The sequence below is a fragment of the Priapulus caudatus genome, unplaced genomic scaffold (genome assembly GCF_000485595.1).
Source record: "Priapulus caudatus unplaced genomic scaffold, Priapulus_caudatus-5.0.1 Scaffold54, whole genome shotgun sequence".
Classification (NCBI taxonomy): Eukaryota; Metazoa; Priapulida; class Priapulimorpha; order Priapulimorphida; family Priapulidae; genus Priapulus; species Priapulus caudatus.
Genome location: NW_014577115.1, coordinates 457,568 through 484,955, shown reverse-complemented (window position 1 = coordinate 484,955; position 27,388 = coordinate 457,568). Strand labels below are relative to the sequence as shown.

The 27,388-nt window shown below is 39.8% G+C and overlaps 5 protein-coding genes across 9 annotated transcripts in view; 3 read left to right on the top strand and 2 right to left on the bottom strand.

Annotated features, from left to right (window-relative positions):
• Window positions 1–346: 346 nt before the first annotated feature.
• On the top strand, window positions 347–4,240 carry LOC106820967 (tryptophan--tRNA ligase, mitochondrial-like). Its single transcript, XM_014825588.1, has 6 exons — window positions 347–427; window positions 2,258–2,330; window positions 2,667–2,787; window positions 3,172–3,253; window positions 3,593–3,673; window positions 4,112–4,240. The coding sequence occupies exons 1-6, from the start codon at window positions 347–349 to the stop codon at window positions 4,238–4,240; spliced, it is 567 nt and encodes a 188-aa protein (XP_014681074.1).
• A 74-nt stretch (window positions 4,241–4,314) lies between these two features.
• On the bottom strand, window positions 4,315–8,905 carry LOC106820966 (neuroendocrine convertase 1-like). Its single transcript, XM_014825587.1, has 3 exons — window positions 8,209–8,905; window positions 6,286–6,390; window positions 4,315–4,374 (listed from the first exon to the last, which is right to left on the bottom strand). Exons 1-3 carry the CDS (start codon window positions 8,572–8,574, stop codon window positions 4,315–4,317), a joined length of 531 nt encoding a protein of 176 aa, XP_014681073.1. The 5' UTR covers window positions 8,575–8,905.
• On the top strand, window positions 6,430–13,811 carry LOC106820980 (28S ribosomal protein S36, mitochondrial-like). Of its 5 annotated transcripts, XM_014825598.1 has the most exons (5): window positions 6,430–6,440; window positions 9,085–9,140; window positions 12,051–12,120; window positions 12,547–12,761; window positions 13,361–13,811. In XM_014825598.1, exons 2-5 carry the CDS (start codon window positions 9,114–9,116, stop codon window positions 13,376–13,378), a joined length of 330 nt encoding a protein of 109 aa, XP_014681084.1. In that variant the 5' UTR covers window positions 6,430–6,440; window positions 9,085–9,113; the 3' UTR covers window positions 13,379–13,811. The 5 variants fall into 5 exon arrangements, 3 of the variants coding, with proteins under 3 accessions (XP_014681084.1, XP_014681086.1, XP_014681083.1); XM_014825600.1 differs by lacking the exon at window positions 6,430–6,440 and having other exon boundaries at window positions 8,960–9,140; window positions 12,559–12,761; XM_014825597.1 differs by lacking the exon at window positions 6,430–6,440 and having other exon boundaries at window positions 8,968–9,140.
• A 1,450-nt stretch (window positions 13,812–15,261) lies between these two features.
• On the bottom strand, window positions 15,262–26,479 carry LOC106820978 (ubiquitin-conjugating enzyme E2 Q1-like). The gene is made up of 12 exons (XM_014825595.1): window positions 26,172–26,479; window positions 25,737–25,841; window positions 25,160–25,273; window positions 24,744–24,847; window positions 23,473–23,569; window positions 23,164–23,248; window positions 22,937–22,997; window positions 22,748–22,838; window positions 22,267–22,374; window positions 20,274–20,372; window positions 17,835–17,901; window positions 15,262–17,694 (listed from the first exon to the last, which is right to left on the bottom strand). The coding sequence occupies exons 1-12, from the start codon at window positions 26,331–26,333 to the stop codon at window positions 17,663–17,665; spliced, it is 1,125 nt and encodes a 374-aa protein (XP_014681081.1). The 5' UTR covers window positions 26,334–26,479; the 3' UTR covers window positions 15,262–17,662.
• A 170-nt stretch (window positions 26,480–26,649) lies between these two features.
• LOC106820979 (sorting nexin-2-like) overlaps window positions 26,650–27,388 on the top strand; it is an 8,710-nt gene continuing 7,971 nt past the window's right edge. The window contains exon 1 of the mRNA XM_014825596.1: window positions 26,650–26,754. Coding sequence (XP_014681082.1) covers window positions 26,659–26,754 — 96 coding nt within the window. The 5' untranslated portion in view covers window positions 26,650–26,658. The remainder of the gene's footprint in view (window positions 26,755–27,388) is intronic.

Genomic DNA, 27,388 nt, shown 5'->3' with positions numbered 1-27,388 from the left:
TTAAACAGTGATTGCTGCCTTGTTTTTTTTTTACGTCGCCAAGTTTGTGGGGGGCCATCACTGAGATGTATGTAATTATAATAAGCATTAATAATAAGTTCTTGATAATATTATATTTGTGGGGGTATACCACTGATCTCTATTATACTAACTAAAACTCTAATTATATTAACTAATTATACTATGTAATATAAATGTAAGTATAATGTAAATGTAATATATACTATAATGTAATATAATGTTAGAGATCAGTGGGGTATACGGATGACACATTGCCATTGGTCGCCCACTAGCGTTCTATGATGTCTTCGACTGATAATAGGTGGCGCGCGCAACAGTGTTGAAGATGGCAGCCTCCATAAACAGGCATTGTCGGCAACTACGTCGGCTATTTTCTTCTGGGAGCAAACTTAATTCCGAAATAACGGTTCGATCACGTTTCTGTTTCATTAACTTGTACTGTTACCGCAACACACTCTGTCATAAATGATTATAACCAAACCGCAGCTACACATTTCGCAGTCTGTGCATTCTGTCCAATGCCATCATCAATCATCATACAACTACTTGAACTAGTGAACTACAACTACAACTTAAGTTACAACATGAAGTTGAACATGTACCGCTACATCATGTGTTGCATGCATGATGTACGGCGGTGGTTACTATAATGTACACACTACTGTCTACAATGTAGCTCTAGTACTATAGCCCGCTTACATTAACTGCCGCTGGCGGCCAGCGGCAGTTAAAGCGATTATTGCGAGAATTTCCCAGTGTTTTGACCACTTTCATGACACCTACCGTTATTGCTTGAGTAACAGCAATTGTCTAGAGTAACAATAAAATGTCGTAGAACCTTCGTATTCACCAAAAACTGCCAGTTTCGAACTACTGGTTTCGAACTAGTTTCGTAAACATTCGTTTTCTGTTATCTTGAACTAGGCGGACGTGTGGATTAGCTTGTGGCGCCACCACTTATCTGCCATAGACAAAGCATATGGCTCTCTCAAATCATGCACTTGTTTTCAATTCATCACCGACACAAATACAAGTTTACCAATTCTGCCATTAGGCATTGTCGCGACACGATAAAATGCATTGCTGTTACGATGTGTTCATATCCAATTTTCTATGCTATAACTACATAAAATCTTGGTATTTTTAATGTTGGTGTAATCAGTGATATTTTCGCTGTCAGATGAGACTATATTCAGCTACATTTAGTTTTACTGAGCAAAAATCTCGCAATAGTCATTTTAATGTAAGTGCCAGTGGCCGCCAGTGGCCGCCAGTGCCAGTGCAAGTGCAAGTGCAAGTGCCAGTGCAAGTGCCAGTGCCAGTTCAAGTGCCAGTGCAGTGCAAGTGCAAGTGCAAGTGCCGCTGCCAGTGGCCGCCAGCGGCAGTTAATGTAAGCGGGCTATATAGTACTAGAGTAGAGCTATCTACAATGTGTCTATTTCCTTGATTGTTAATTGTTAATTTATAATTGTTAAGTTCCAGAATATTTAAACGTTTCATCCCTGACAACTGCTGGCAGTGCTGCCGGGCCATGGTTGTCTCCCCAGGCCTGTGATACTAATTAATGAATGATAATTAATTATTTAATTTATTAAACACATGTCGGCCGGGTCTGGCATGTCTTCAAAGCTGAATGTAAATTACAACATACCATGGCATATATTTGTTCTCTGACGTGCCTTAATTCAATAATTGCCCAATCGACATGTTCTACTTCTAATTTCCAGCTGTGAACTTTTGACTATCCTGACACATATGACAGGCAGTCATGTGCTGTTTTCACAGCTTGATGTATGTCTTAAAAATGATCGAGTTCACCTTTGAATTGGGGTCACTTATGACTCATGTAACTGATTCCACTTGATGCAATTCCCTTCCGTACCGGCCCTTCCCTATCCATTCATAAATGACATGGCTTCTAAATTCCTAGGGATAGCCATATTTTTCTCTAATTCAGGCTATTATCTATACCAGTCATAGCTACCCCCCCCCCTTCTTCAACAGGCATAGCTGTTACACTGGTTCTTATCATTTTCATGTTTAAAAAACATCACTCATATAACAACTAGGTGGAACAACTTGTCACGTTATAAGTCCCCCCTTTTTAATCAATTATTTAATGGACATTGGATGTCATCAACTCTTATTGTGTTTAGTCAAGCTGGCCAGGTAATAGGTTCTACTTGGAAATAAATTCTACTGTGATAGTGCAACTCATGTGTATGTGTTATTTCAGAATGACGTTGATAATTTGAGGTTTCCTAAGCATGTCTTTTCTGGTGTCCAGCCTACAGGGGATCTACACATTGGTATATTTATATATATGTTTATTATTATAGAAACTTGCTGCATATAAATCGTCCAATGGCATCACAGTCGATAGCCTTGTACACATGAATGTATGCTAAAACCCAGGCCAATTGGTTGTTGAATTATTTCAAAATGATTATGATCAGTCTTATGTGACAGTCTTTGCTTTATCCTTGAGGTGTCTCATCTACAACAACAGTGACAACAATACCAACAACAACAATAACGACACCAACAACAACAACAATACGGTAACAACAACAGCAGCAGCAAGAGCAATATCAATCTGCCCTACTTGCATGCTCATAGTCATACCAGTGTTTTATTTCTTTCAGGTAACTATTTTGGGGCAGTAGAAAACTGGGTGAAATTGCAAGATCATGGATATGACAAGGTTATCTACTGTATAGTGGATCTTCATTCTATAACAATGCCACAAGATCCCAAGGCTCTAAGGTACACATTAATGTACATATGCAAAATGCTAAATATTTATCATATTTTTTATTGATATTTTAACATAATAATTTCTCCATTATCTTCAAGTAGGTAAAGAAATTAAACGTAACCAATTGAAACTAAATTTACTGCAAAATCTCTTTACTAAACCTTGTTGTAAGTAAACATTGAACCCTGAACCCTGTCATCGAGAGGGACACCGGCCTCACAGGAGCAGACCTTTACGCCGTAATGGTCGATCGAGGACCAGGAGTTCGAACTTTGTGACTACTTCACCGACGCTGCACGGCATTGGATGACTCAAGAAGAAGAGAAGAAGTAAACATTTGGTTACCATTATAATTCTTTTTTATTATTTATGTCGTTTTTGCAAAACAACAGAAAGAGCATCCTGGACATGACTGCTTGCTTACTGGCGTGTGGTGTAGATCCAACACGAAGCATTCTTTTTCAACAGTCATCGGTAAGTAGACAATAATCAAGTTAACTGTACAGGTTTGTTATAACAATAGGTTGAACTTTAAGTGTTAATTATTCTACAGGTAACTGTGAAAGTGATGTGGAAATCTGGGAATAGTTTAATTTTGTGATTAATAAAAAACCCATTTAAAGCATTGGTCACTTAGTCATTAATTCAATTTGTAACTTTAATTGGTTAACTACTAGATGTTAATAAATTAAACGTAGGCTAAGTGATCCACCTACATCTACTATAATATTGTTGGTCAATCCTGGTAGCAGTCCGACTCGTCCTTCAAGAAAAATCTATTCTTACAGCTATGATAACCACGATATTTTACAGGTCTCAGCACATGCAGAGCTCAGCTGGATACTAGGTTGCCATACAACTATGGCTCGTCTTGCTCGGCTTCCCATGTTTAAGGTAATTGTCATTTGTAGAAATAGTTGTTCATCAGATGATGACTGCAGTGCTTTAATATAAAATCTACTAGCAAATTGGATCGTAGCCGTACTCGAAATATGTGTACAGCATTTCGCAAGTGATTATTTGTTGTTCAGTATTATTCATACGTACTCAGGCTAGAAAGCACTTGATCGTTAAAAAGGTTAATCAATCATATATGAACGATTTGTAAAAGTAACAAGCATCCATCACGAGGGTATCATAGCCAAACCCAAGATAACTGCTTTCATTTTTTTTATTAAGCTTCTTGCATTTGTCATTCCTTCCCTGGTTTTGTTATTGGAGAAGTATCCTTTTTAATGGGATGCACCACTGGCATGCGAAAAGCTATTCCTATGTTATGTATTAGATTCAATTTTTTATTTTTTTTAAGTTATACTTACCTGTGATTTCCAGGAGAAATCTGGAAAGTTAAAGGAGGTGCCTCTTGGCTTGTACGTCTATCCAATTCTGCAATCAGCCGACATACTTCTGTACAAGTACGTACGTGTTGCTAGTAAGCAACGTAAAGTAGATGGATTGTAATGTAATTAATCATCACCTGCGCACAGGATATATAAATATATAAGGATAAAACCTCATACTGTGGACGATACGACTTAGTAATATTCATCGAAATATGCAGAGCCAATAAAGTCGCTGTAGTTGAGACATGTGACCTGATATACGTAAAATGTTTTGAAATAAAATTATACGGCTATAGAGGAGTGCACGGGACCCTATAATTTAGTGTTATTACATCTGGTTTAGGTGACTATCTAGCCTCACTGTAGCCAGTCATTATGAAGCCCTTTACACTTCTGATCTTCTTTGTCTTCTTCTTCTTCTCCTTCTTCTTCTCGGGTCGCTACACTACACTCGGCCTAGCCACTGCAGCACACAGGACCTGGCACGGTGGTTGAAAGCCTTAAGGTCTCCAGGGCTACAGGGCTCTGGTAATAGGGGTCATTTCAGGAGATGTCCCAAAGTCTGGTCCACCCCGCAGTCGCATTTGGTTGGGCCATCTGTGTATCCCAATTTCTGCATGAGTGCCCTACATCAACCAAAACCTGTCCGGAGGCGATTTAGGCATAACCACGTCGGCCATGCCTCGTTGGCTCCGGGTGGGAGGGATATCTGGGATCTGCNGTGAGAGATGGGGAGAGTGAGAGGCAGTGAGAGAAGGGTGAGAGATGGGGAGAGTGAGAGGCAGTGAGAGAAGGGTGAGGGATGGGGAGAGTGAGAGGCAGTGAGAGAAGGGTGAGAGATGGGGAGAGTGAGAGGCAGTGAGAGAAGGGTGAGGGATGGGGAGAGTGAGAGGCAGTGAGAGAAGGGTGAGAGATGGGGAGAGTGAGAGGCAGTGAGAGAAGGGTGAGGGATGGGGAGAGTGAGAGGCAGTGAGAGAAGGGTGAGAGATGGGGAGAGTGAGAGGCAGTGAGAGAAGGGTGAGAGATGGGGAGAGTGAGAGTGGTAGATGGTGGCGGGGAGGGACGATGAGATCAAAGTTGCCGTGATATAGTAGCCTAGGCCTAGCTCAGAAGACATCATAGTGGTCAATATTGGTGCCTGATATGGATTGATCATAATCAATAGGTCCGGGATAGATGATACAGTTTTACTGTACCATACCATGCAAGTGTGTAGTAGAGGGAAGTAGAAACCACAAAGAGGCGCAGCCCCGCAGTGGTTTAGGACATGCACACTAGAACCTAAGAGAAATGGGATGCTATATATAACAGTAACCCAGGCAGGCAGTCTGACCCTTATTGGGAGTAAGTAAGAAGAACACAGTAGGGGTGACACATGTATATAATGTCCACAGCTGGGCACAGTAGGGGTGACACATGTATACAATGTCCACAGCTGGGCACAGGAGAATTAGTCAGTGTTCTTCACGTTAAATTGACTACGTCACGAATTTTTTATGGTGTATATTTGCAAAAAATAATTGCCATTTTTTACATTTAAAAAGTAAGTACTAACGGGACTAAATGTATCCTCAAATTCTTACCTGATAAGATTGTTTCTCAACTAGTTAAAAATCCAAAAAACCTGGACGAATTGAGATTATGATTCTGACATTAATTTCTTGCTATGGGCTATGTATGAGTCACACTGTGAGTCACAGGTGTATGTTTAGATCAAACAATATAGTAAAATAGGAAGTATAATGCAGGAATTTAACCATAAAAAGTGAACAGAATTACTTACATTTTGTGAAAAAGTGGACATGATTTTTTTACTTTTACTATTTACGGTGACGTAATCAGTATGTCAGGCTATGTCCAAGAAAGAAGGAAAATCCACATAAAGGCACATGTATTTAGAAGTTGTTTTGTGGGTTCAAGGTGACCTAGCAGATAGGTTCAGTAAAAATCAACTGACAATATGGTAATGAAATCTATCTTTATTGCAGTAGAGACAGACGATGCAAGGCAGTGAAAAATTGACTCGTGTGATCCAGATTTAATTATTTGATCTATATCAGAAGTAGATAATAAAGAATTCCCTATTATCTACTTCTGATCTATATCTAGCTGTTTCTCCTCAGTGAAGCGGCATGTTGATACTGTCAGGGATAAATCACTTACCTGTGGCTCCTTTACCAGGTGGGTGTGCATGTGACCTGAATGTTCCAACGATCGCTTATGCACATGCTCATGTTCAAACAGGTAGAACTTCTCCAAACTTCCAACCTGAAATACATTATTGATTATGAAGTAATCTATTTAGTGATAGTACAGGGGTTGAATTTGAACGTTTTTAGGCAAGGTAAGTGTTGGCATTGGCTGAGTCAGGAATTTTGCTGAAATACAAGACCTGGTAAATTACCAAGTCATGCAACATTGACTAACATGAATTAGTCCATGTAAACCAGCTAGAATTATATTAAGTTATAGTCTACATAATGGTCTGTCAACTTATATAGAAAGCTACAGATCCCAGGAATGTCTCAAACTATAAGAGTAAAGACAGTAAAATGTTATTATAGAATACAATAAATCTTGAAATACACCATTTTGAATGGTTGGTAGGCAGTCTCGGATTGTATCTGATATATGGTCATAAGTATGATGCCCTGTAACATAAGTATGCCACCCCCTAGAGTAAGGCTGCCAACCATTTATTGAATTTCTACATATATGCAAACAGAGTAGCTAGACCTAGGTACAGCTGTACATTTCATGTCCAGCTTATGGGTCACAGCATACTATTACTAGCCCTGCATGTTTTCCTGTATCTTTGTACAAAGCTGCTATGTGTGCAGAGTGTGGTTTGGTAAGTATTGAGTTACTATATATATGCAAAGAGTGATGGATTGTGTGTGTTCCATGATTTTGGTTTTGGTAATGGGAAGGGAAGATCAAGATAAAGAGTATGAAAGCGAAGAGTAGCCTAAAATGTACCCTACGAATATACAGCCATATCGTGTGATACTAATAGCCTGCTAAAATGCATATATACATATGTATTCCTGTTATGACAAGTTATCATTAGATGCATGCGAATAGTTCACAAAGCGTGGAGTAAATATTCAGGCATTGGTTCCACTCTCACTGACCAGTTAACAATACATACACAGTTATACTCTGTATCGTGGAATTTCTTTCAACCTTTATATAATGGCTGTAACTGTCAAGCATAACTCCGCTACAATTCTAAGCAAGAGACCTTATAAAAGCAATTAAGGACAAGAGTTGAACAGAACTGATAATCCAAAAAATAAGAAAACAGAGCAGCGTAGTATGTGAGTCGTGACTGAATTAATGCAGTATGTCCCTACCTCACGTTAAAGAAGTGTCAGCGTTAGAGGTTGCCTGCCAACTAACTCTTCATGGTGAGATGAGCAAAATACTGAGCAGGTTTCTAAGGTTCCACATTCAGGTGGTTCCCCAACAAACATAAAACATTCCCCATGGAGGCATTTGTTCCCAATTTCTTATGCTTTATCCTACAGTACTTAGATCAGCCAGTCGGTCGACCAATTACTACCTGGCTGAGATTGATGAAGCAGCAGCAGGCAGACATGAACATCAACTGGGAGACCGCCAGGAGCGAGTGATAGAGATAATTGGCGACAACAGTGTAGAGGGCAATCGGTCACTCACTTGGATCGTACTATTTAGGTCATGAGTGTAACTAGACTACAAATGTATTGCTTATCAAGTGAGATTATGTAATTAACTTCAATCAAGAATACTCCATGTTTAATATTCTGGATTGAATTGAATGATCCCTATTATGTCTAAATATTAATTTGCCCATTACTTTTAAACTATGCCACTTAGCTTGCTGGTGCGGGGGATTCCCTATTATGTCTAAATATTAATTTGCCCATTACTTTTAAACTATGCCACTTAGCTTGCTGGTGCGGGGGAATACCTAACATTCAGTTTAAGCATCACAGATACCGTCACACCACACACACATACATCAGATTACAGACACTGTGGACATTTAAAAACCAAACAGTATAAAATCCGGTGCACAAACAGTGCTTGACCACCACTTACCTGTCCTCTATTGACGAAGCCATGCTTGAGCGCGATTTCGTTAGCGACCGCATCACACGATCCTGCTCCACCCTCGCCACAGCCGTGCAATTCTACGGCCCACTGATTCTGATAAGTTAGCTCGCCGTCATGATGCGGCGAGTCGCCTTCTCCTCCTTTTGCATGTACGGTGGATATGGCACAACTGAGGCATATCACAGCTATTGCTATTTTGAAGAAGCTCAGGCTCTTGCTACCAACAGTGGCACCTGTGTAGCACCACGTCGTTGACTTTGTCATTAATGACGGTCTGTTAGCAGTAGTTTTACAGCTCTCATCACCACCACTATGAACTCGAGAGGCAGTTATTCTGTGCATCGACAACATGTCTGTGTGCCAAAATGCAAAAGCCTGAAAAGGTGGCCAGTGAGTAGGGGGGGGGAGGGGTTACGCTGACGCGTCTAATTTACACAACATACAACTTACAAGTCAGCTGGTCATGTTATTGATAATTTGAACCACGTTTACAACTCGCGGCTGGGTTAACTCGACTTGAAAACCTAATGTAATTTAACTGGCCTAGCACGATATAGGTATCCTAGAGTGGGTGTACTCAGTAAAGGCGGATATGCACGTAAAACCAAATGAGAGGAACGAACATATAAACATACACAGATGAATGACCAGGATCTAAAATCTGTGTCCGCATTATCCGCTTACGCCATCTAGCGGCAACTGTACTGTCCACGTACAAATATTTATCTATCATATTTCTGAGAAAAAATATTTGTTGCTTTTGTCAATCTCTACATATAATTAAAAAACATTATTTAGTGTACATCCGTAATAATAAAGGTTACTGCGTATTATGCGCGTGCAAAGGGCTCTGTGACATAGGGCAGTTGTTCTGAGAGGTATGTGTAAACATGGCTACCCCCATCAAAATAAGTCAGGTAACCTACAAAACATAAAAATCGACGTTGTAATTATCATTAGAATGCCTAGTATGATATAGGGTTGTTAAAGTATTCTTATAAATATATTGTCAAAGTTAATTCATTGCGTGATTTCATGTTGCATAGGACAACAACTAACTAAGTTAACATTTACTGATTTACATCATTTAGTGATTGACATTTTGGAGATTTCACTACACCAAGGACTGAAGGAGCTAAATATAACAAGGAGAGGAAGCGCCGCCATATCTGGCCCAAAATCTTTGCATATTTGGCCATATTGGCGCTAGAAACAGATTAGTGTTTCTATTGTCTTCTGGGTTTTGGGTCTGCAAGGGTGTCACTTCCCACGGGCATAGCCTCCAGAAACGGTATTTGCTGCTAGGGTTAGAATACGTTTCAAAAACCTTGGCTGCAGCTAAACACGTAGTTGCGCCTTATTTGCCAGAGTATCGCCAAGAGGAAACACTACATCATGTGATATACCAAAATGAATCAGTATACGTCCAACCTTTTGTAAAACCATCAAGTGCGCTGACATGCGTGGTACTTACGGGGTTACAATTAGCGACTTTTTGAGGACAAATGCAAACAAGAATTATTGAATTCGCCGCCATGTTTGCTATCATTCCCGACTGCTGACTAAAATCCGTTAATGGGATCGAACAAGCGAAATTAGCCGATCTGCGTCCCTCCATGTAAACCACCCAACATCCGAGAACATGTGCATCTAGCCGGTTTTACAAATGGCCCAGACATTTGGTGAAACAATCGGTTTTCACGTTGCTTTGGTGTGTAATTGCCGTGAGAGCCATCGTACTTATTTTCGTAAGTATTTTCTAGCAAGTGCTTTTGTTTCCGTTTTCCGCGGTTTTCCGGTGCCTCGCTAAACATGGCGGGTAAAGCTGAGGCCCAACCTAAAAAAAAATTAAAAGAAAAAACCCCCCTTTTGGTTCGGGTCAACCCCCCGAACTTCACAATTTCGGAGTGAATAAAATGTTGCGACTGCGTCAACTTTTAGAGGTTTCAAGAAAAGAATATAAATTCAAAGAGATACTTGCCTGGCCGATCATACAATGATTCAAATATCCGACTCTGTCATTTTATTTACCTAAGGAGAGTTCGCCCAAAATATTTAATAACAGAGACTTCTGTTGGCTGCGAAGTGAAACAGTTCCCTACCTACGTTTCCTAGAAGTCCTACAACGTGAAAACGAGTCCGTCATAGAGCCTGGGCCCGCTACGTTCATAAACAGAGCCTGAAGGTCGTGATGGCGCAGCGGCGGCTTGATGTATTGCGATCGATCGCGTACTAATATAGTAAAACGCATGCTATCGTGCTTATAACGCGCGCAGAGTCCGTTTACACTTCGGTTACTCGCGTTGTTCCAAGGGACGATTAACGAGCTCCGTTTTTTGGAAGCGATTCCTTAACACTACTATCAGGTACACGACACAAAATACCCGTACAACGCAACAGTAACAACGAACTGGTGTTCACAATTTTGGAAGAAACAATGTCATGACTTGCAGAAATGGTAACATGCAACTGCAAGTCATTTGCAACCTTGTGGCTCCTGCATTTTAAGCTGTAACCCTAAATATTTAACTTGTGAAAAAAAAAATTTATTTTATTCCTGCCTACCCATGTTTTTGCAGAAAAAAAAAAAAAAAAAAAATGTTAGGCTTACTCTAATTTTCACAATCCATGTTGACCCGAAGACCAAAGTATTTTTTTTTTGGTTTGGCCTGATTGGAAAGTTTGATATTGCTGTGAGAATTTAGCCAGATTATATCTGTGAATTAAGAGAATACATTCCTAGTTTAGACAGCAGGACAAACTGTGAGTTAACGGTTCAATTTCAAACCAAGGCCAAGTCAAAAGGTGGTAATAGAATAGTTTTGAATCTGAATATACAGAGTTAATCATCTAGATCTGCGAAGAGGTGATAGGTTTTTGTATGGAAGGTGTCAGGCTGTATAGACAATCCCGTCGCACAGCAATGGTCGGCTACCACGGGCATAGATTTGAGGGGCACCCGTGAATCACGTCTTATGATGTCCACATTTTCATAACCCTAACCAACCCTAAATCCTAACACCTAACCCTAACCCTAATTAAAACAAAATTAAAACGAAGATTAGCCAAAAATAATAAAAATAAATAAGAAACAAAATTAGCCAATCAGAGCCGATCACACGCAATCTACGTCCGTGGGAAAGTATACTAATTCCCGCGTCTGCACAGCCGTTTCAGCTGATTATGGTCCATAGATGGCGTCCTTGAGGCGAAAAGCACACAGCCTCTCCGCTTCCTCTCCTTGTTATATTTAGCTCCTTGCACTACACTAGTCACTAAGTCAGTAGTCACTACTACACTAGTCACTACTACACTAGTCAACAACATAGTATTAGTTACTAGTATTAGTAATTAGTATATTAGGGTTTTTAATTTTATATAATTATTGTTTGCGAGTTTCTGCTCATAGATATTTAAGCTTACTGTTACGGTTGACAAAATATGATTGGTCAATTGGTAATTTTCCGACAACTTATGTAGAGAGGTTAGGCACGTTTCAGTATCAATAAACCACCGATCACCCATCGATAATCACGTCGTAGCAGCATGAATTGCTAATAAGTTGATTAAATTCTATAAATATGTTGCGTCATATTAAACTGAGATTTGGCCTGTTTGTTTGGGATGCTTGCCTCCGATTGCTCTCACTTAAACTTGACTTGCCCAAACAAATGCAAACGTTCCTCAAATGGGTGGCTTGTCCTATTGTAATATTGTTAGAAAGAGAGCGTTAGCTAGTTTGTGATTAGTTTAACATCAGGAGGGGTCCGAGTTACTCCAAAAATCAACTAATTAGTATACATAAGGTGTATTTCTTCTTGTTCTAGGTTATTCGGCAACATATTCCATTGATCAAGTTTAGATATGGTGTTGGGAAGAAATCTCATGGCTTAAATCGTACGTGAGTAGTGGTATATAATCACACCTGTTAGTGTTTACTATGTGACTGTCTTTACACAGTATGTAATTAGTAATGACTAGATCAATTTTATTCTAGTTTTTTTTTTTCAAAGAACAAGGCAATGTGTGTGTGCGGTTGTGCATTTGTGTGTGTGTGTGTGCAGTTGTGCATTTGTGTGTGCAGGTGTGTGTGTGCGGTTGTGCATTTTTGTGTGTGTGCAGTTGTGCATTTGTGTGTGTGCGTGCGTGCGTGCGAGTAAGTGAACGAGAAATTTTTTGTGTACTCGTATCTGACAAAATAATGGCATCATTGGCTGTGTAAATCTTAGATTTGTCCTGGCCTCACTTTTCAGCATCTATGATTCCAAACTTTTTCAGGTGATCTAGGGTTAATACTTTAATAGTACTCCGTGATGATTGCAGGGATGATTTCAGGTGCATCCGATACACCAGCACCACAGCAAGCATCTGCCTTGGCTGCACCACTACAGGCAGCTGTCACAACACCATCCACACTGGATCCAGTTGGACCAGCGATCGGTAACACAATGCGTGGCTCTGGGATTCCATTTGTAGATCTTCCTGTACGTTTTCAAAGGAAACCAATCAGTGAAGAGGAACTTGAATATATCAATGGGGTAAGGATTTAGATCATGGTTTTATTATTAATATAAATGGTCTGCTTTAAAAGATTCCTTAAGGATGCTGAAGATTAGGATTACAAAAAGCCTACTAAGAACAAACTATAATACTGTTACTATAGTCGAACAATCAACAAACTTGCTATCACTTTACTATCAAACATATAATACTGTTACTATAGTCGAACAATCAACAAACTTGCTATCACTTTACTATCAAACATATAATACTGTTACTATAGTCGAACAATCAACAAACTTGCTATCACTTTACTATCAAACATATAATACTGTTACTATAGTCGAACAATCAACAAACTTGCGCTATCACTTTACTATCAAACATATAATAATATCGGGAGGGAATGAAAACAAATGCATTAACTATATAACGAAATTGGTTTTTCTCTATTCACTCCTAATAATATAATATAAAATGTAATTCATACTGAAAAATTATAATTTTTTAATGCAGACCAAAATCTCTTTTGCATTTAATTGGTCTACATGAGAAAAACTACCTCAAAATGTCTCTTATATAGATGAATGTAATAAGAATGTCTGGCATAAATTGTAATGTTTTGACATCTTTCCAGAGAGGGGATCCAAACTGAAGGAAGTTCCATTCTGATCCAGGCTGTTGAAATGTACTACATGTTGACAGCTCTTGTGTTGCTTCGTTTGTTAGTAAATGTAAATAGATTTGGTTTTTGAAATGAAATCAGTCCAACTTTATTAATAATTATATGAGGACAGGTCTCGTCATTTTTGAAATGTTTGTTTATTTATGAGGTTGATTATAAATAGTAGGAACAAATAGAAATTTGGGTTGTGCACAGAGTACATAACCAAGATTGATCGGTGACATATTCTGTACTGGACTTTCTGTCACTAGCTTGACCGATTTTCTTGTTTGCTCATAGGAAACATTATCCACTCAGCTTATCAAGAAGCTTGTAGTAAAACCATTTTTTGGCAATGAAATTCAGATGAGAGTTCTGCGTGTTAAAAATTGTTATTATAAAATAAACTGATATGAAATACTAATTGCTGATGTTTAGCTTGTTAATGCTTTTCTGGTTATTATTGGATACACAACAGGGTGCGACAAACCCGCTTGCCCGGGGCAACCAAAATTCGCCCCCGGGCAAGCAAGTTTTTTTATTGAATGCTAGACATAATGATATTTTTCTGTTTCCACCCGTCCCTTGCATTGTTTTGCACAGACACAACATCGCGCTGCCTTGCTGCGACAAGATTTGAATGAAAAAAACAATGCGAATGAAACAATCGGTGGATACAGTGATATAGACAACATGCTGCCACAGCAACATGTTAACCCGGCCCCCAGGCCAGGCATGGTCATTACGTGATATACACAACATGCACACAGCAACATGTAAACCCGGGCCCCAGGCCAGGCATGGTCATTACGTGATCAGCGTAAATCTCAAACCTCAAATCTTTGCCCCTCTACTGCAACCTGTTAACGAAGATTTTCTTTGCTGAAGTACACAAAAACAGATACACTGTATACTGTGCTGTCAGCCTATTATATCTGCATGCATGCACCGCTATGGTTCTCTCGCGGTTACGAATCCAGCCCCAAATAAACTTGAACATGTTTTATTAATTTATTGTGTGTGGTGGGTTTTTGATAATAAACTGACACTTGGAAAATTTTAAACAAACTGCGTGCTGTGTCCCAACATGAATATATTTTGTATACAAACTCCGGATCAGCTGTTCAACTTTCTACCGGTCCGTTAAGTGAAATGCTGGATTTTGACTAGTTGGACCCTCATTTACGTTATTTACCATTTAAATTCATATTAGAAAAAAAACCTCTTGTTTGTTTTTCGGGCAAGTGATTTTTCCCTCCGGGCAACCATTTTCATAACCCACTTGCCCGACAGGGGAAGTTGAAAAAAAAATGTGTAGCACCCTGCACAATAAAAATAATCCTTTATCACCTTAAACAACATCAACAAGAGAAAGAACTGGTAATTTAATTGATTTGAATATGGCGGGGTGAAATGTGGCAATGCGAAATAGGTTACTGCGCCATAGCAGAGATGATGCAACGCAGTACAGGGGTGCAACAGCTATGACTCTTCGGCACATGGCCGACACCGGTCACCCGGACGGCGGAATTATACAGAGCAATAAAGCACGCTGGCCTGGCTAGTATTGTTTCCACTAAGCTGTGACAGCATGGCATAAGTAGATACGTATAAAAGGGGAGAGAAGGATCGAGAGAGGAAGGTCTGGGTGTGGCGAGCGCGTACAGACGTGCAAGTGTATGTCGCAACATATGTGTTGAATAAAACCTGTCTGTATTCTACAAGACGTCTTCGACCGTCACTGTCTACGATCACTGACCGACGAGTTAGAGTCACGATCAGATAGCAGGGCTACAACAGTATGGACATGCATCGATTATCATAATTGATTGTGGAATGTTATATCATTATTTCTTATTAAAACACAAAATATATTTTTACATATTGTGAAAACACTTTAATTAATAAATATTACAGAGGATACTTTACATTGGAAAAATAGCTTGATATCAGCTGTTACATGCACTACAACGTTCTCTACCTAGGTGCAATAATATCATGTAAATGTGCAACCCCATTCCCAGCTTGTTAGAATTAGTCACTTATGATGTTAATGTTTACAAACCTAGTAGTCGACTCCAATTAAGCATCAAATTCATGCAACTGCTACACCGACTACCCTGTATGCGACTGCCTGTATGCCAACTGCTACATGAACTACCACGTAGGTGACTGCCCACAGGCAAACCGCTACACCAAAACTGTCAGCAAAACAAACACGGTTGCCAATGACCAGCGCATATTGAGTGAGAGCGGAATTCCATTTTATCGCAGCTACAAGTTTACAACACTACTTACATCTCAAACGACACACTACCAGTTTTACGCAAGCGAGAACGGTATAAGCTCCCCAGCAGTGTGACCAGCCTGCACTATACATAGCATCAATAACTGACAGGGCCACTCTACAGAAACAAACGTACGCCTACAGTGTTTGTAACCGAAACCCCTTAACATTTATGCTTGTGAATATATGATTCGTTTTTCTCACGTCTCTCACTATCCAATTACTTCACATTCTTTACTTAAAAAGCAGTATGCTTTTAATAATCACCAGCAGATATATATATATATATATATATGTATATATATATATATATGTGTTGTGTGTGTGCCAAATGAATTGCAATTCTGTACAATGATTCCTTTATATTATCTTACCAGACATTGAGTTGGCAGCAAAAACATAGGAGATTACTTTATAATCACAAAAATAGCGACACATCTTAACATTTTTGTACAACTGCCACATGGTTAAAAAAGTTTATTTTGCAACACCAAGTACGTAATTAGGTAGCAAATCTTCCCAAGCCACCACTAATACGGATGATCATTGCCAGACAGCCAGATACCCAGCTGACAATGCCCCCCCCCCCTAGATCTGTAGCATCAACACTTGCTTCGCTGCCTAGTTCCCCAAGGGTCTAGGAATAGACCTCTTTAATTGCAATGCTGCAAAAGTGACACAGTACGCACCGGGTGATATCCTCAATGCAATCTTAAGCGGACGAAAAAATTAGGAACGAACGTGGCATAGCAACCAAGTAATTAATCTAAGTGTACATATCTACTGCAGAAAGGTGACCATTTCAACCTGCCTTGTCATCAGTTTGTATGAATAAGTTCGCACCTCGAAGTTAATCTGAGAAAATTAGGTGTAATTTTTCTGCACATTGCACACAACGTACCAAAGAACATCTTGTCACTCTCTCTCCATTTCACTATTATCTATTATAAGACATTGATATTTTAAAGCTTATCTCAATGAGGTGCACTAGAAAGGCAGACTGGAAAGCACACAAAATGCAAAGAGTTTTTCTGCATTCTAGAACGGTATAGAGAACTAGGTTGAAGTTTAACTGACGTGCATTCCCACAGGGTAGGTACATTACATACCTAATAGTAATAACATATAGTTTTTACCTATCAACAATCTGTATTTTCATACCCTCATCCCCCCTCTTTCTCTCTCTCTCTTGCTCTTATAAACGTTCACTATCTCCTATCATCTCTTTATAAGTCCATGTTACCTTATAGCAAGATTATTATTATAGCTCAATGCATGTATACAAATACAAGAGAGAGAGAGAGAGAGAAAGAGAGAGCGTGAGAGAGTGAGAGCGCACGCGAGAAAGAGAGCGAGAGAGAAAGAGAGAGAGAGAGAGAGAGAGAGAAAAAAATACTTTTTGTGTGTCAGTGGGCTGCAATATATCAATACATAGTTATTAATATGTAGCCTAATTCTTTGCACAATTACTATTTTGTACACATTTGTACACAGTCTTGACCTTCAAATTGTAGCAATTTAATATAACATCAACTTCACATGCATCCACCATCCATACATGCATACACGTACGCACGCATGCACGCACACACGCACGCCCTACGCTCAAACACAAATCCACGTTCCTCCACGCAAAGACACTCCTACCTGCACACAATTCAGAGACACACTTGCATTTATATTTTGACATAATACCTATCGCTTTCTGATAAAGGGGCACAGCATAAAAACGACAAGGCGTCACTGCACAAGCGTTGCATGCGCTCCGATTACGCTGTGTAAAAAATTAGTACCAGAATTACATATTCGAGAGCCTGCGTCTCAGCACTGACTCTCGGTACTAGGCTAGTGGGCAACGGACTGCCGCCATACACTATTGCAGGTATGTGATTTACTATATTGAATCCTTTCGGCACAGCAGGGCAACTCTCTCAATCTAAGTTGCCTCCGTTATCCACAAGTTTTCCACGGCTTGTGAACGTGGGACGTCACCCATCTTTCTTCGGCGGCGTGAACCATCCTGAAACAGACGGATGACATGGTTAGACAGGCTCGCAGTGTCACATGGTGCGTTTCAATCGCTCAGCCAGGAGACGTACAGATCAGTTTGTTCCACCAAGACTCTGACAATGTCACGTCACGAAGTAATTTTCTACTTGCCATTTTTCTCATGGATCTGCACCAATGACCGAAATGACTGCTGAGCACGAGCCAACGTGTACTGTCCCTGAAAAACACACATGGAAAGCCTCAAGCCACACACCGCGAGATACAGCAACAAAACAGAGATTGTATGATAGTACTGGGTAGAGAGATAAGAGTCTCTGCATATAGCCAGATATTCCTCATACAGTAAAATAATATCCTGCAGACGTGCAAATCACAAAGCTAAACAAGTGCCGCCGTGCGACATGGCTGGTTATTAGTACATGCCGTTTTCTTAGTACATAACGTGCTATAGAGTAGTTATTCCTGGGTAAGAAATACCCAAGTGTGACTTTGAAGTAAAATGAAGAACTTTACAATGCATGAATACTGGACAGGGCTACGAATCGATTTGTTTGTGTGGAGGAAGTGCCGATGGATTTTCATTGGTAGGTTTGCCGATTCATTTCTGCAATTACTTATCTCAAGATTGGTTAAACTTAAGTTAAGAAAGTAATTCTTTCTGCACTTTTGAGCGCAATATACATTTGACCTATCCTGCAGGGACATTCTTCTCACTCTGTTGCGATAGATGCAGGGGTCGAAATTATATTTTCATTATGGTATCCATTCCGGATACCAGGTATTGAAATCTGGTATCCCCCCCAAAGATCTGGTATCCCATTTTTTGGATAGTAATTTCAACATTGTTGGTATATCCAAAACCTTGAAATATGCAATAATAGCATTTGAAAATTATTAATATGTAATGTAATTATTATATAAAAACATGAAAACAGATTCACAGATATGCACAGACAAGTACACTGCAGACGTATTGTCTAGACGCATTGTCTGGTTCGCTTGATACAATGTGTACAGTAACATATCACATTTATGATCAACATCGGCTACGCTTACGCTTGCGCTTGCAAATATGCTCAACAACCACTATCCCGATTTAGATGATTTTTTTTTTACTATCCCGGCGGGATACCAAGCATTGAAATCTGGTATCCAACACAAGAATCTACTGTCCCGTGGATATCGGGATACCGCTAATTTCGACCCCTGAGATGGCGTGCATAATGACTAGGTGCAGGGAATACATAATCCGAACTAGTTGCTACCTTCGTTTAGCCCATGCTGTGATACAATCAGCCACCCACCTGCGAGGTAGGCCTATTTATAGTTGGCCTTAATCAAAAACAAACGTTTGCGTATGTGCTATTGACATTGTATTCCCAACGTAAAGAATCTCATATAGAGAATGAAGTTCATATATGATTTAAAGCGTGTAAACGTTGTTCAAGTAAGTTTTGCATGCAGAATTTCACTCTGAAATTTAAGTCTTCCATGATCACACAAGTACCATCAAACACAGTTCAGTCCTTTGTTAACAGTCAACAAATCCATGTTTAACCCTCCTCTTGAAGGTCAAAAGATTATCAGACACTTACATGTCACTTACACAGTACATTTCATGGACCTTTCAATAAAGTGATAAAAATGGTAGGTCAGCGCTGAAATAAACAAGTTTTTCACTCGGTTCATTAGGCCATGTCCTCAGAAAATGTGTGATGTCTGACCTTTCCCCCACTGCTCTTTGACCTGTGACCTCCAATTTCACGCTGGTGATGGGTTTCCTCCCCATCACACTATACATCGAATATTAAGAGTGTAGATCGAGCTGTTGAGATTTGTGCCGCAATTCGATATTTCCTCCTATACCTTAAGTTAAGGGGGAAATATTCCCCCTCCATTGACACATCTTGACCTTTGACCCTTGATCCCCAAATACTGAGTCCTTTTCGCGATCCCCCCCGATGTCCCGCATATCAAGACCGTACATCGAGTGGTTAAGATTTGTGCCCAACTGTTGACGAACGCACGGGCGGATGGACGGACGGACGCTCATGCGATTCTACAAGCTGCATCTGACTATGTCCGATGAGCTAAAAATCGAGTTGGGTATTTCTACTATCAGACTACGACAACACCATTCAGGGATACAAATCTCCCTGTATATAATAGTTGGGTATTCCTACCAAAGCATGATAATAACGTGGAGGGATGCCAGTCACTGCATAAGGAGCTGGGTACTCCTACAAGTGTTATTAAACTATAAGTTGGTAAGTGTCACCACAAATCAAGACGTATCTCCACTCTCTGCTAATTAGGAAAATTAGAAGATAAAGAGATGGAACAGCAATGATCTATATCATTCTGCACATCACTAGATCATTCTGCACATCACTATATCATTCTGCACATCACTATATCATTCTGCACATCACTATATCATTCTGCACATCACTAGATCATTCTGCATGATATATATCATGCTGTTTCATAAGCACATTGCACCCATTATTAATAGGAAGGAAATTTTGCCCATCACGATCCAGCCTGGTTGCCTAGATACCATACGCTCTTCATCATCATGCGACTTACCACCTTCGCTGCTCCAAACTGGATGCGAGCTTTCCCCTTCACTAGTGTCGCACATATCTGCATCACGACTGCCTCCACGGAATAGGCACTGCTCCAGCCCTAGAAATACCAGTCATATTAATCATACGCAACAGTGTTTGTTTTAGCCATTTATCAAATGGGGTCCTGGGCTCTCTATTGTTCCAATTTAGGGGTCCTTGTGAGAGCCGACGACGCCAAGCCTTGCTAGGGTGGTCCAGGGGCATGCCCCCGAAAAAATTTTCACGGAGGCATCAAAATGGTATGTCTTTATTATAAATGTACATGAAGCTTCAATATCAGTATGTATACTTATAATGCGGACGGGTACTTGATCAAAATAATTTTGCGTCCATAACAATTCATTGTGGGTCGGGTGGGCTGTGCCAGGCGCTGCATTCAGGATTGCGGCCTTTACAATAAATATTGCTTTAGCTAACGCTAAGGGCGCACCCAAAAATGAAACACTGGCCAATAATGAGATCAGCAAACAAGCAGTCACGGGTCACCAGTATAGAATGCGGATGAAGTGTAATTAACTAGATCAGTATTAAGGTGCTGCTAATGGTGGCAGCAAACCTACCCTCTACCCAGGGTCTCCAACCCTGTGAACTCCAAATGCCAGATGAAATTGATGAGACAGGGAGGGGGACGAAATTAATCCTTGGCTGCGCGCAGCAGGCCGCATTGCCGTAGGAATGCCAGTGCTAGCGGGGTCCCTGGGGGGCATGGCCACCCAGAACAATTTGAAATTTAAGCCATTTTCCTGCCATCTGAGCTACTGTGGCCATAATTCTATGCTCTGAATGACACTATCTCAACCCTAGACTCAACCGCTACAAGTTAGGATTCAAAACACCTTTCATGACTTTTCAGAGCGTACACAGTTAGGTTACTATAGTAATAATCATTATTAAAACACCCGGTAAAATTGCGCAATTTCTCAGAATTTCATCGTGTTTTTGTATGTTGCAACCATATTTTTGGCTACTTGTGAGTCTGGAAATTTTCTTGAAGAGTTCATTTGGCATGGTTCTGCCGCCCTCAAAGGCACATTGTGTTCAATTAAATAAGTCGTAAATCTCACTTCTGCGTCAAGACAGACAATTCTCTATCTGCTGCAAAGAAGCTTGATATATTGGGTGTAGATTCCACTGCACCTGCATAGCACTTGTGCTTTTGAGAGACTATATGCCTCTGGCAGTCAATCCTTCCTCCGTGCTCCACTTGAAAGTCTTTCTTGCATACCATGCAATAGCCATGAATAACACTGAGTTTTGACTTCACAAGTACAGGCCAAATCTGTGTATATTCGTTCCTGAATTTCTGTAAAAGTCTGGTTTTTTGGATGGCAATGACAATTGGACGCCATTCTTCTCCACGTGTTAATCTGATTAGCAGACAAACTACGCGACACATTGCAGACAGCGTCTGTCTGACTAGGCTGTTCCATTTAACGTAGACATGCAAGATATAGAATGCATAGAAACACATTACAACACTGAGCGATGGTAGGGGGGGGGTGCAAAACTAAGGTAATGGCAGAGCGTGCATTTCCAAGAAACGACTCGCGCAGTGATGGCTATTAATAAACTTGCTGCATCTCTACTGCACCAGCGCGTGGCCAGTGCCAGGCACCGGCTGAAAAAAAACAATGTGCCCAAGCGAACAATGCAAACAATCAGTGCAAATTTTATACAGTGCAACTGAAATGAGGAATATAACCTTGCCGCTGCGGAATGCGGAAATTAGGCCTAGAAATCGTAATGATTCCGCAGAATGCTGAATGGTTGGAGACCCTGCACCGACCTACCGATTCCAAACCTACACTCGTCTTTTTAATTTCAGACATCTTTCCAGCTACACATTCTCAGCCGTACAGTCGTGCGGGATAACAGTGCGACGTACACGTTCACATCTGTGGACGTGGATGATACGTGTGTGTGTACGTGTGTGCAGCCGATGCTGCTGTTACCTGCTTAGTCAGGAGCTCCATGCAGATGGCTCCTCCACCGAGAACGTAGCCGCCAGACAACATCGGACTGACTACTCGCACGAACGGTGGCTCAAACGGAAAGGTCTCCTAGCAAACACAACGTCAAACCTTCACGTTTGCAATCATTACGCTCCAGCAAGATTTTGTATGGTTGCTGCTATGTACTCAAGGCAGCCATTCCATGTTACAAGCATTTAATGTTACTATATATGGTACGAGGCTTAAATCACCCTTCTCATTTGTCCCCTATATAATGTGCTTTCAGTTTATATTCTGCTAAACATCAAATTCCTCACCTTGCTTTTATTACTTCTATATTTATTGTTGAATAATGTGATTAATGCTATCAAATGGCACTCGATAAACACTCCATATATATATATATATGGAGTGTGTGTGTGTGTGTATGCGTGCTTGCGTGCATCCATGTGTGTGTATCTACCTGCTATGTTATAAATACCTTAAACGTCATATTGAGCAGAATATGATCCTTGCCTTCCTTCTCTTTCATCGTGGTGATGTCACTGTAGAGTGGGCTATCTTGATCCACACTGTAGCATAGAAATATATGTAGCATAAACAAGTTTTATTGATGAAAGTATGCACAAAGCAGCATGTGAAAAAAAGTAAAATAAGAATTCATCCTTACCTCATAAGTTTAATGTTCCACTCGTAGAGGCTCTCGTTCACTAAATCTACAGAGTATAAACCTGAAACCAAAAGTAAACACCAGTCATTACACACAGTTCATTTATAATACAGCATTCTACTCAGTAAAACAATTCATAAACCTAAGTACTTATAGCGCATCAGTGAAGATATTCAAACTAGTTGCAATCTGTGAGGGTCTCAGATACTATTCAATGTCAAACTTACCTTTCTTATAGCTATCAGATTTGTAAATGTGTTTTAACTCCTTCATCAGCCTGTCTGTTGCCTGCACAGACCCACACACTGTTCCCTGCAAACACAACACAACTTCATCAGTCTTCTCACAGCATGCTCACCTATCTACTTTCCTGCAATTCTTACCACACCAAGAAAACTGCTAAAAGGTAAGCTCTGTACGCTGATGTTTAAATAACCTTTCTTACTGAACCACTCACCTCACTGTATAAATTTTATAAATGTCATTAAGTATGGTGGGCTTCATAAAGAAGTAGCATGTGACTGTACCACACTCACCTGAAGGTAACCTTGCCGTTGGTTGGCTTTGAGCCTCTCCAGCAACTCATTGTCTTGCTTGTCTATATCTGCCTCATCTGCCTTCGCTTTCTTATCTCTGCAAGCAAGCAACGAAACTAGATCCACCTGCTGCTGCTAACGGCAGTGGCAAGCAGCAATCGTGGCACTACTCTGTCAAGCTGCCATCACTGTGAGAGCCCACGGTGGAGTGTCACGCTACACATAATAACAAAAATTACACATATATACATTATAAATTTTAAAATTAGATTTCGAGTTTTCCCCAATTGATTTTTCACAGTAATAATTGGTGTGCAGCAAGTTGTGCAATTAAAAATCAGACAATAATGTACCAACCCTGTAATCACATTTCAAATATAATCCAAACATGAAAATGCAAAGTTAAACAAACTCACACAAATTATAAAACTCGTAAATTTTACATACCGTGGTATGAATTCCCTGAAGGTAATGGCATTAGCCATATTTATGCCCTTTCCCACAATTACCACAGCAACATTGGCCACAGGTAAAATATCTGCTTGGTGGAGATAGGATTTACTGTGCAAACAAATTGTTCACAAGAAAACCCATGCATATACAGCAGACATATGCCCTCAATCAAGTACACACACACACACTCACGCACGCACACACACACACACAACACTTGCAATATAATCACATTGATTCATGAGTGTCACGTAATAAACTAACAAGATACTAATTTGAAACTAATGCAACTATGTAAACCAACTAACATGGCCATTACATAATGTACATGGATTCAGCAAAGCGATTAACAATATAGGGAGAATGATAGCGAATCTGGCAAGCATCTAACAGCATCATCCCATAAGTAGCTCTGCTGAAAAAAACTTGTTACAGATAACAAAACAACAATGTTATCAGGGCCCTATGTTATGCCAAAAAAATTGAAAACAAAGAGAAAAATTAAATGGTTCTAACATGGTGGAATACTAATAGGGGGCACAGTGGCGCACCGCCGATGTCAAATTTAACATCGCCGTTGTGAAAATGTTCCTGTATTTACTGATAAGTATATCCTGTATCTATATACCTATAAGTATATCAATACATCCTGTATTTACTGATAAGTATATCCTGTATCTATATACCTATAAGTATATCAATAGATCCTGTATTTGAACCCATCATGCGCGTTTTTTTCCCCCAAACTGGCCAGTACCTCCTTTGTCAAATTTTCCCTCAGAAGAAACCCTGTATAGGCATTGCAATAAAGAACTTACGTGGTGTCTGGTTCCTCCATTTCATAATGAAAATCTTCCTCCATATCATTGTCTTCCACATCCTCCTCTTCCACTTCACTCTCCATCTCCATCGCATCGCCTCGCTTTTAATTAGTTAATAAAATATAAATCACGAACTCGTCAACACATACACACACACAGATATTATAAACACATGTGACTCAGCAGGAATTTCTGACAGCTGTTACTATACTTAAAGTAACTTGTAGCGATTTATTAAGCCAATTAGTTCTTTGTTTATGCTTCTCGTCTCGTTCCTACATTGATCTGCCACACCCTTGTGATCCCACGTATAAATACAAATGCACAATTACGATCCACATGTAGACAAACGATGTGTTCCACTGTAAAACGCATCACGACGTAATATAAAGAGCATGTGAAATATTGCTTACCTCATTCGGGCAGTTCGACATGTGATGCTTGTCAAGCAAGCTTACTTCTGCAGGCACTTGCAGATTGTGAAGTTCACACAGGTCACTTATAAACAATCGAACTTGATGAACCAACTAAAAAAACATGGAAAATATTTCCTATCAAATTACCACCATGCCATTACAACTTTGCCTGGTGAGGAAGACAATGTAGTCATTTTAGAACAAAGTGGGATGTACTTTCATTTAGTTTCACAGATTTAGTTAATTTAAATGACAGCATGCTTACATATGGCTATGCTAAAAAATCATACTTTTGCCATATGTAATTTTAATGACTGTTGAAATTTATTACAGATATTCTTGATTTTAACCCTCAGTAAACTTAAACAACGGTGAACCAATCATATAAATAACTTTGATTTGCCTTCCCCATAATATTTCTTACTTAGCAAACACAGGAACTTTTGTTGATGTAAACAGCATATTATGCAAAATAAGTATGAAAAAGATACTATTGCATGCATGTGCAGGGATTATACTGATCATAGCCACCTAATTACTCTGCATACACCCCATGGTAGATAGTAATACATACGTGATTATGCTCAGTGTCTGTTTCTGTTAGTCTCTCTATCACTGCAGTAATGCCCGCATCATCTTTCTCTGCAAACCAAATCGGTGGTGTCTCTGGATATGTTTCCTGAAAAGATAGAAAGAACAAAATTATAATGTTAATAATAATATAACTCAGTTCGCCAAACACAGAAAAAGTGACTTCATCTAATCTTTAGTAGTAGTATCATGAATATATCTATATAACGTACGTATATGTTTATGGCAGCAAGCACAGTCACTGAGTCAGTATCAAAAGTGGTATACACAATCCAAATGTAAAACTTGATAATAAAAAAACTACACTACAGCAATCAATACAGTAAAATAATAGACACTTTCATAAATGTACTATACAGTGTTGCCTATTACGGTTTAATATATATAGTTAGTTAAAGTTGGTGTATAATGTACTCACTGTAATGTTTGCGTGAATAACATATTTTTCTCCACCGCTGCCTATGAAACGACATGTCAGCTCGTCTACTGTTGCCGAGATCACCTGGAATCGTTCATGTGTAGGTGGAAAACTTGTTTCTAATGCCTTTATCTCTTGCTTAAGCTTGTTCAGACAAGCCATTACTGATGTATCGTCAGTTTAAACACATTGATAAAGAACGGCAGGTGAATATTCACCGTAGTTTGTCACAAACTTCATAAAAATCGCAAAACAAAACAGCTGAAACAAGTGTCGATGGCGAACTTCCTGCGGCGCATGCGTTTGTTTATGCTCAAGTTTAGAAATTAATATACCGTAAAAAAGAAATTACATTCAATAAATGAAATTCCTTATATTTTAGTGGCGTATGTGCATAAATCTCTATTCGCAGCATCGACTTTGTGTTATTAAATTTATAATAAATTACTACATGAATCACAGCGCATCCTACGCGACAGGGTTCAAAATGGCTGAACCTAGGGAGCCACCCCCACTATTTGACGAGGAAAACGAACAAAATAAAGATGAAGACGATGATCTCTTCGCACCGGCTGTAACTGATGTAAGGCGCAATTAATGCTTAATAATTATATTGTATTTTTTCTGACATAAAATTACATTTGTATGCTTGTAATTGTGTTATTTACAAGACAGTACATCATCAGACATCATGCTACATTGCTAGGGTTTTTATTTTATTTATTTTTTTATTTAGGCAATTATCCATCATATTATCATATACAATACGTAGCATACACGTAGCATATACGTAGCATCTGTCCTTGAACCACAATTACACTAGGCCTACTAGTACTACTACTAGTACTATTAGCACTAACTATTGAAATATACAAATTTGTACCTACAAGGTTCCTGCGGATGAAATTTAGGGTCCGGGTTGCCTTTCCTTTTGACCGGCTGATGTGGGTAGACCAAGAGAGGTCATCAGTGAGCTCCACGCCGAGGTAGAGTTGATGGTCCTCCTTTTTGAGCTTGGTTTCCATGATCGTATAGGTCTGCTTTATTGGGGTTTGTTTCCTCGATATTGTGAGGCTGGTGCACTTTTTTGGGGAAGTGACTATACGCACGGCGGCCGTGTGGATAAGATTCAATATGGCTATACGCACGGCGGCCGTATGGCCGACTCAATATGGCTAGGAATGAGGAAGGGGAGAAGGGAGAAGCTGGTGGAGAAG

Bases quoted from the DNA above. Each gene is read 5' to 3' on its own strand.
- LOC106820966 (XM_014825587.1), bottom strand. From the start codon at position 8,574: ATGTTGTCGATGCACAGAATAACTGCCTCTCGAGTTCATAGTGGTGGT. The intron at 6,391-8,208 runs GTAAGTGGTGGT...AATGTATTTCAG, and splicing joins GCTTCGTCAATAGAGGACAG to GTTGGAAGTTTGGAGAAGTT. The intron at 4,375-6,285 runs GTAAGTGATTTA...TACGTATATCAG, and splicing joins ACCTGGTAAAGGAGCCACAG to GTCACATGTCTCAACTACAG.
- LOC106820967 (XM_014825588.1), top strand. From the start codon at position 347: ATGGCAGCCTCCATAAACAGGCATTGTCGGCAACTACGTCGGCTATTT. The intron at 2,788-3,171 runs GTACACATTAAT...GCAAAACAACAG, and splicing joins CAAGATCCCAAGGCTCTAAG to AAAGAGCATCCTGGACATGA. The intron at 3,254-3,592 runs GTAAGTAGACAA...GATATTTTACAG, and splicing joins TTCTTTTTCAACAGTCATCG to GTCTCAGCACATGCAGAGCT.
- LOC106820980 (XM_014825598.1), top strand. From the start codon at position 9,114: ATGGCTACCCCCATCAAAATAAGTCAG. The intron at 9,141-12,050 runs GTAACCTACAAA...TTCTTGTTCTAG, and splicing joins CCCCCATCAAAATAAGTCAG to GTTATTCGGCAACATATTCC. The intron at 12,121-12,546 runs GTACGTGAGTAG...TGATGATTGCAG, and splicing joins GAAATCTCATGGCTTAAATC to GGATGATTTCAGGTGCATCC.
- LOC106820978 (XM_014825595.1), bottom strand. From the start codon at position 26,333: ATGGCTTGTCTGAACAAGCTTAAGCAAGAGATAAAGGCATTAGAAACA. The intron at 23,570-24,743 runs GTAAGTTCTTTA...GCTTGCTTGCAG, and splicing joins ATGGAGGAACCAGACACCAC to AGATAAGAAAGCGAAGGCAG. The intron at 23,249-23,472 runs GTGAGTGTGGTA...TTGTGTTTGCAG, and splicing joins AACGGCAAGGTTACCTTCAG to GGAACAGTGTGTGGGTCTGT.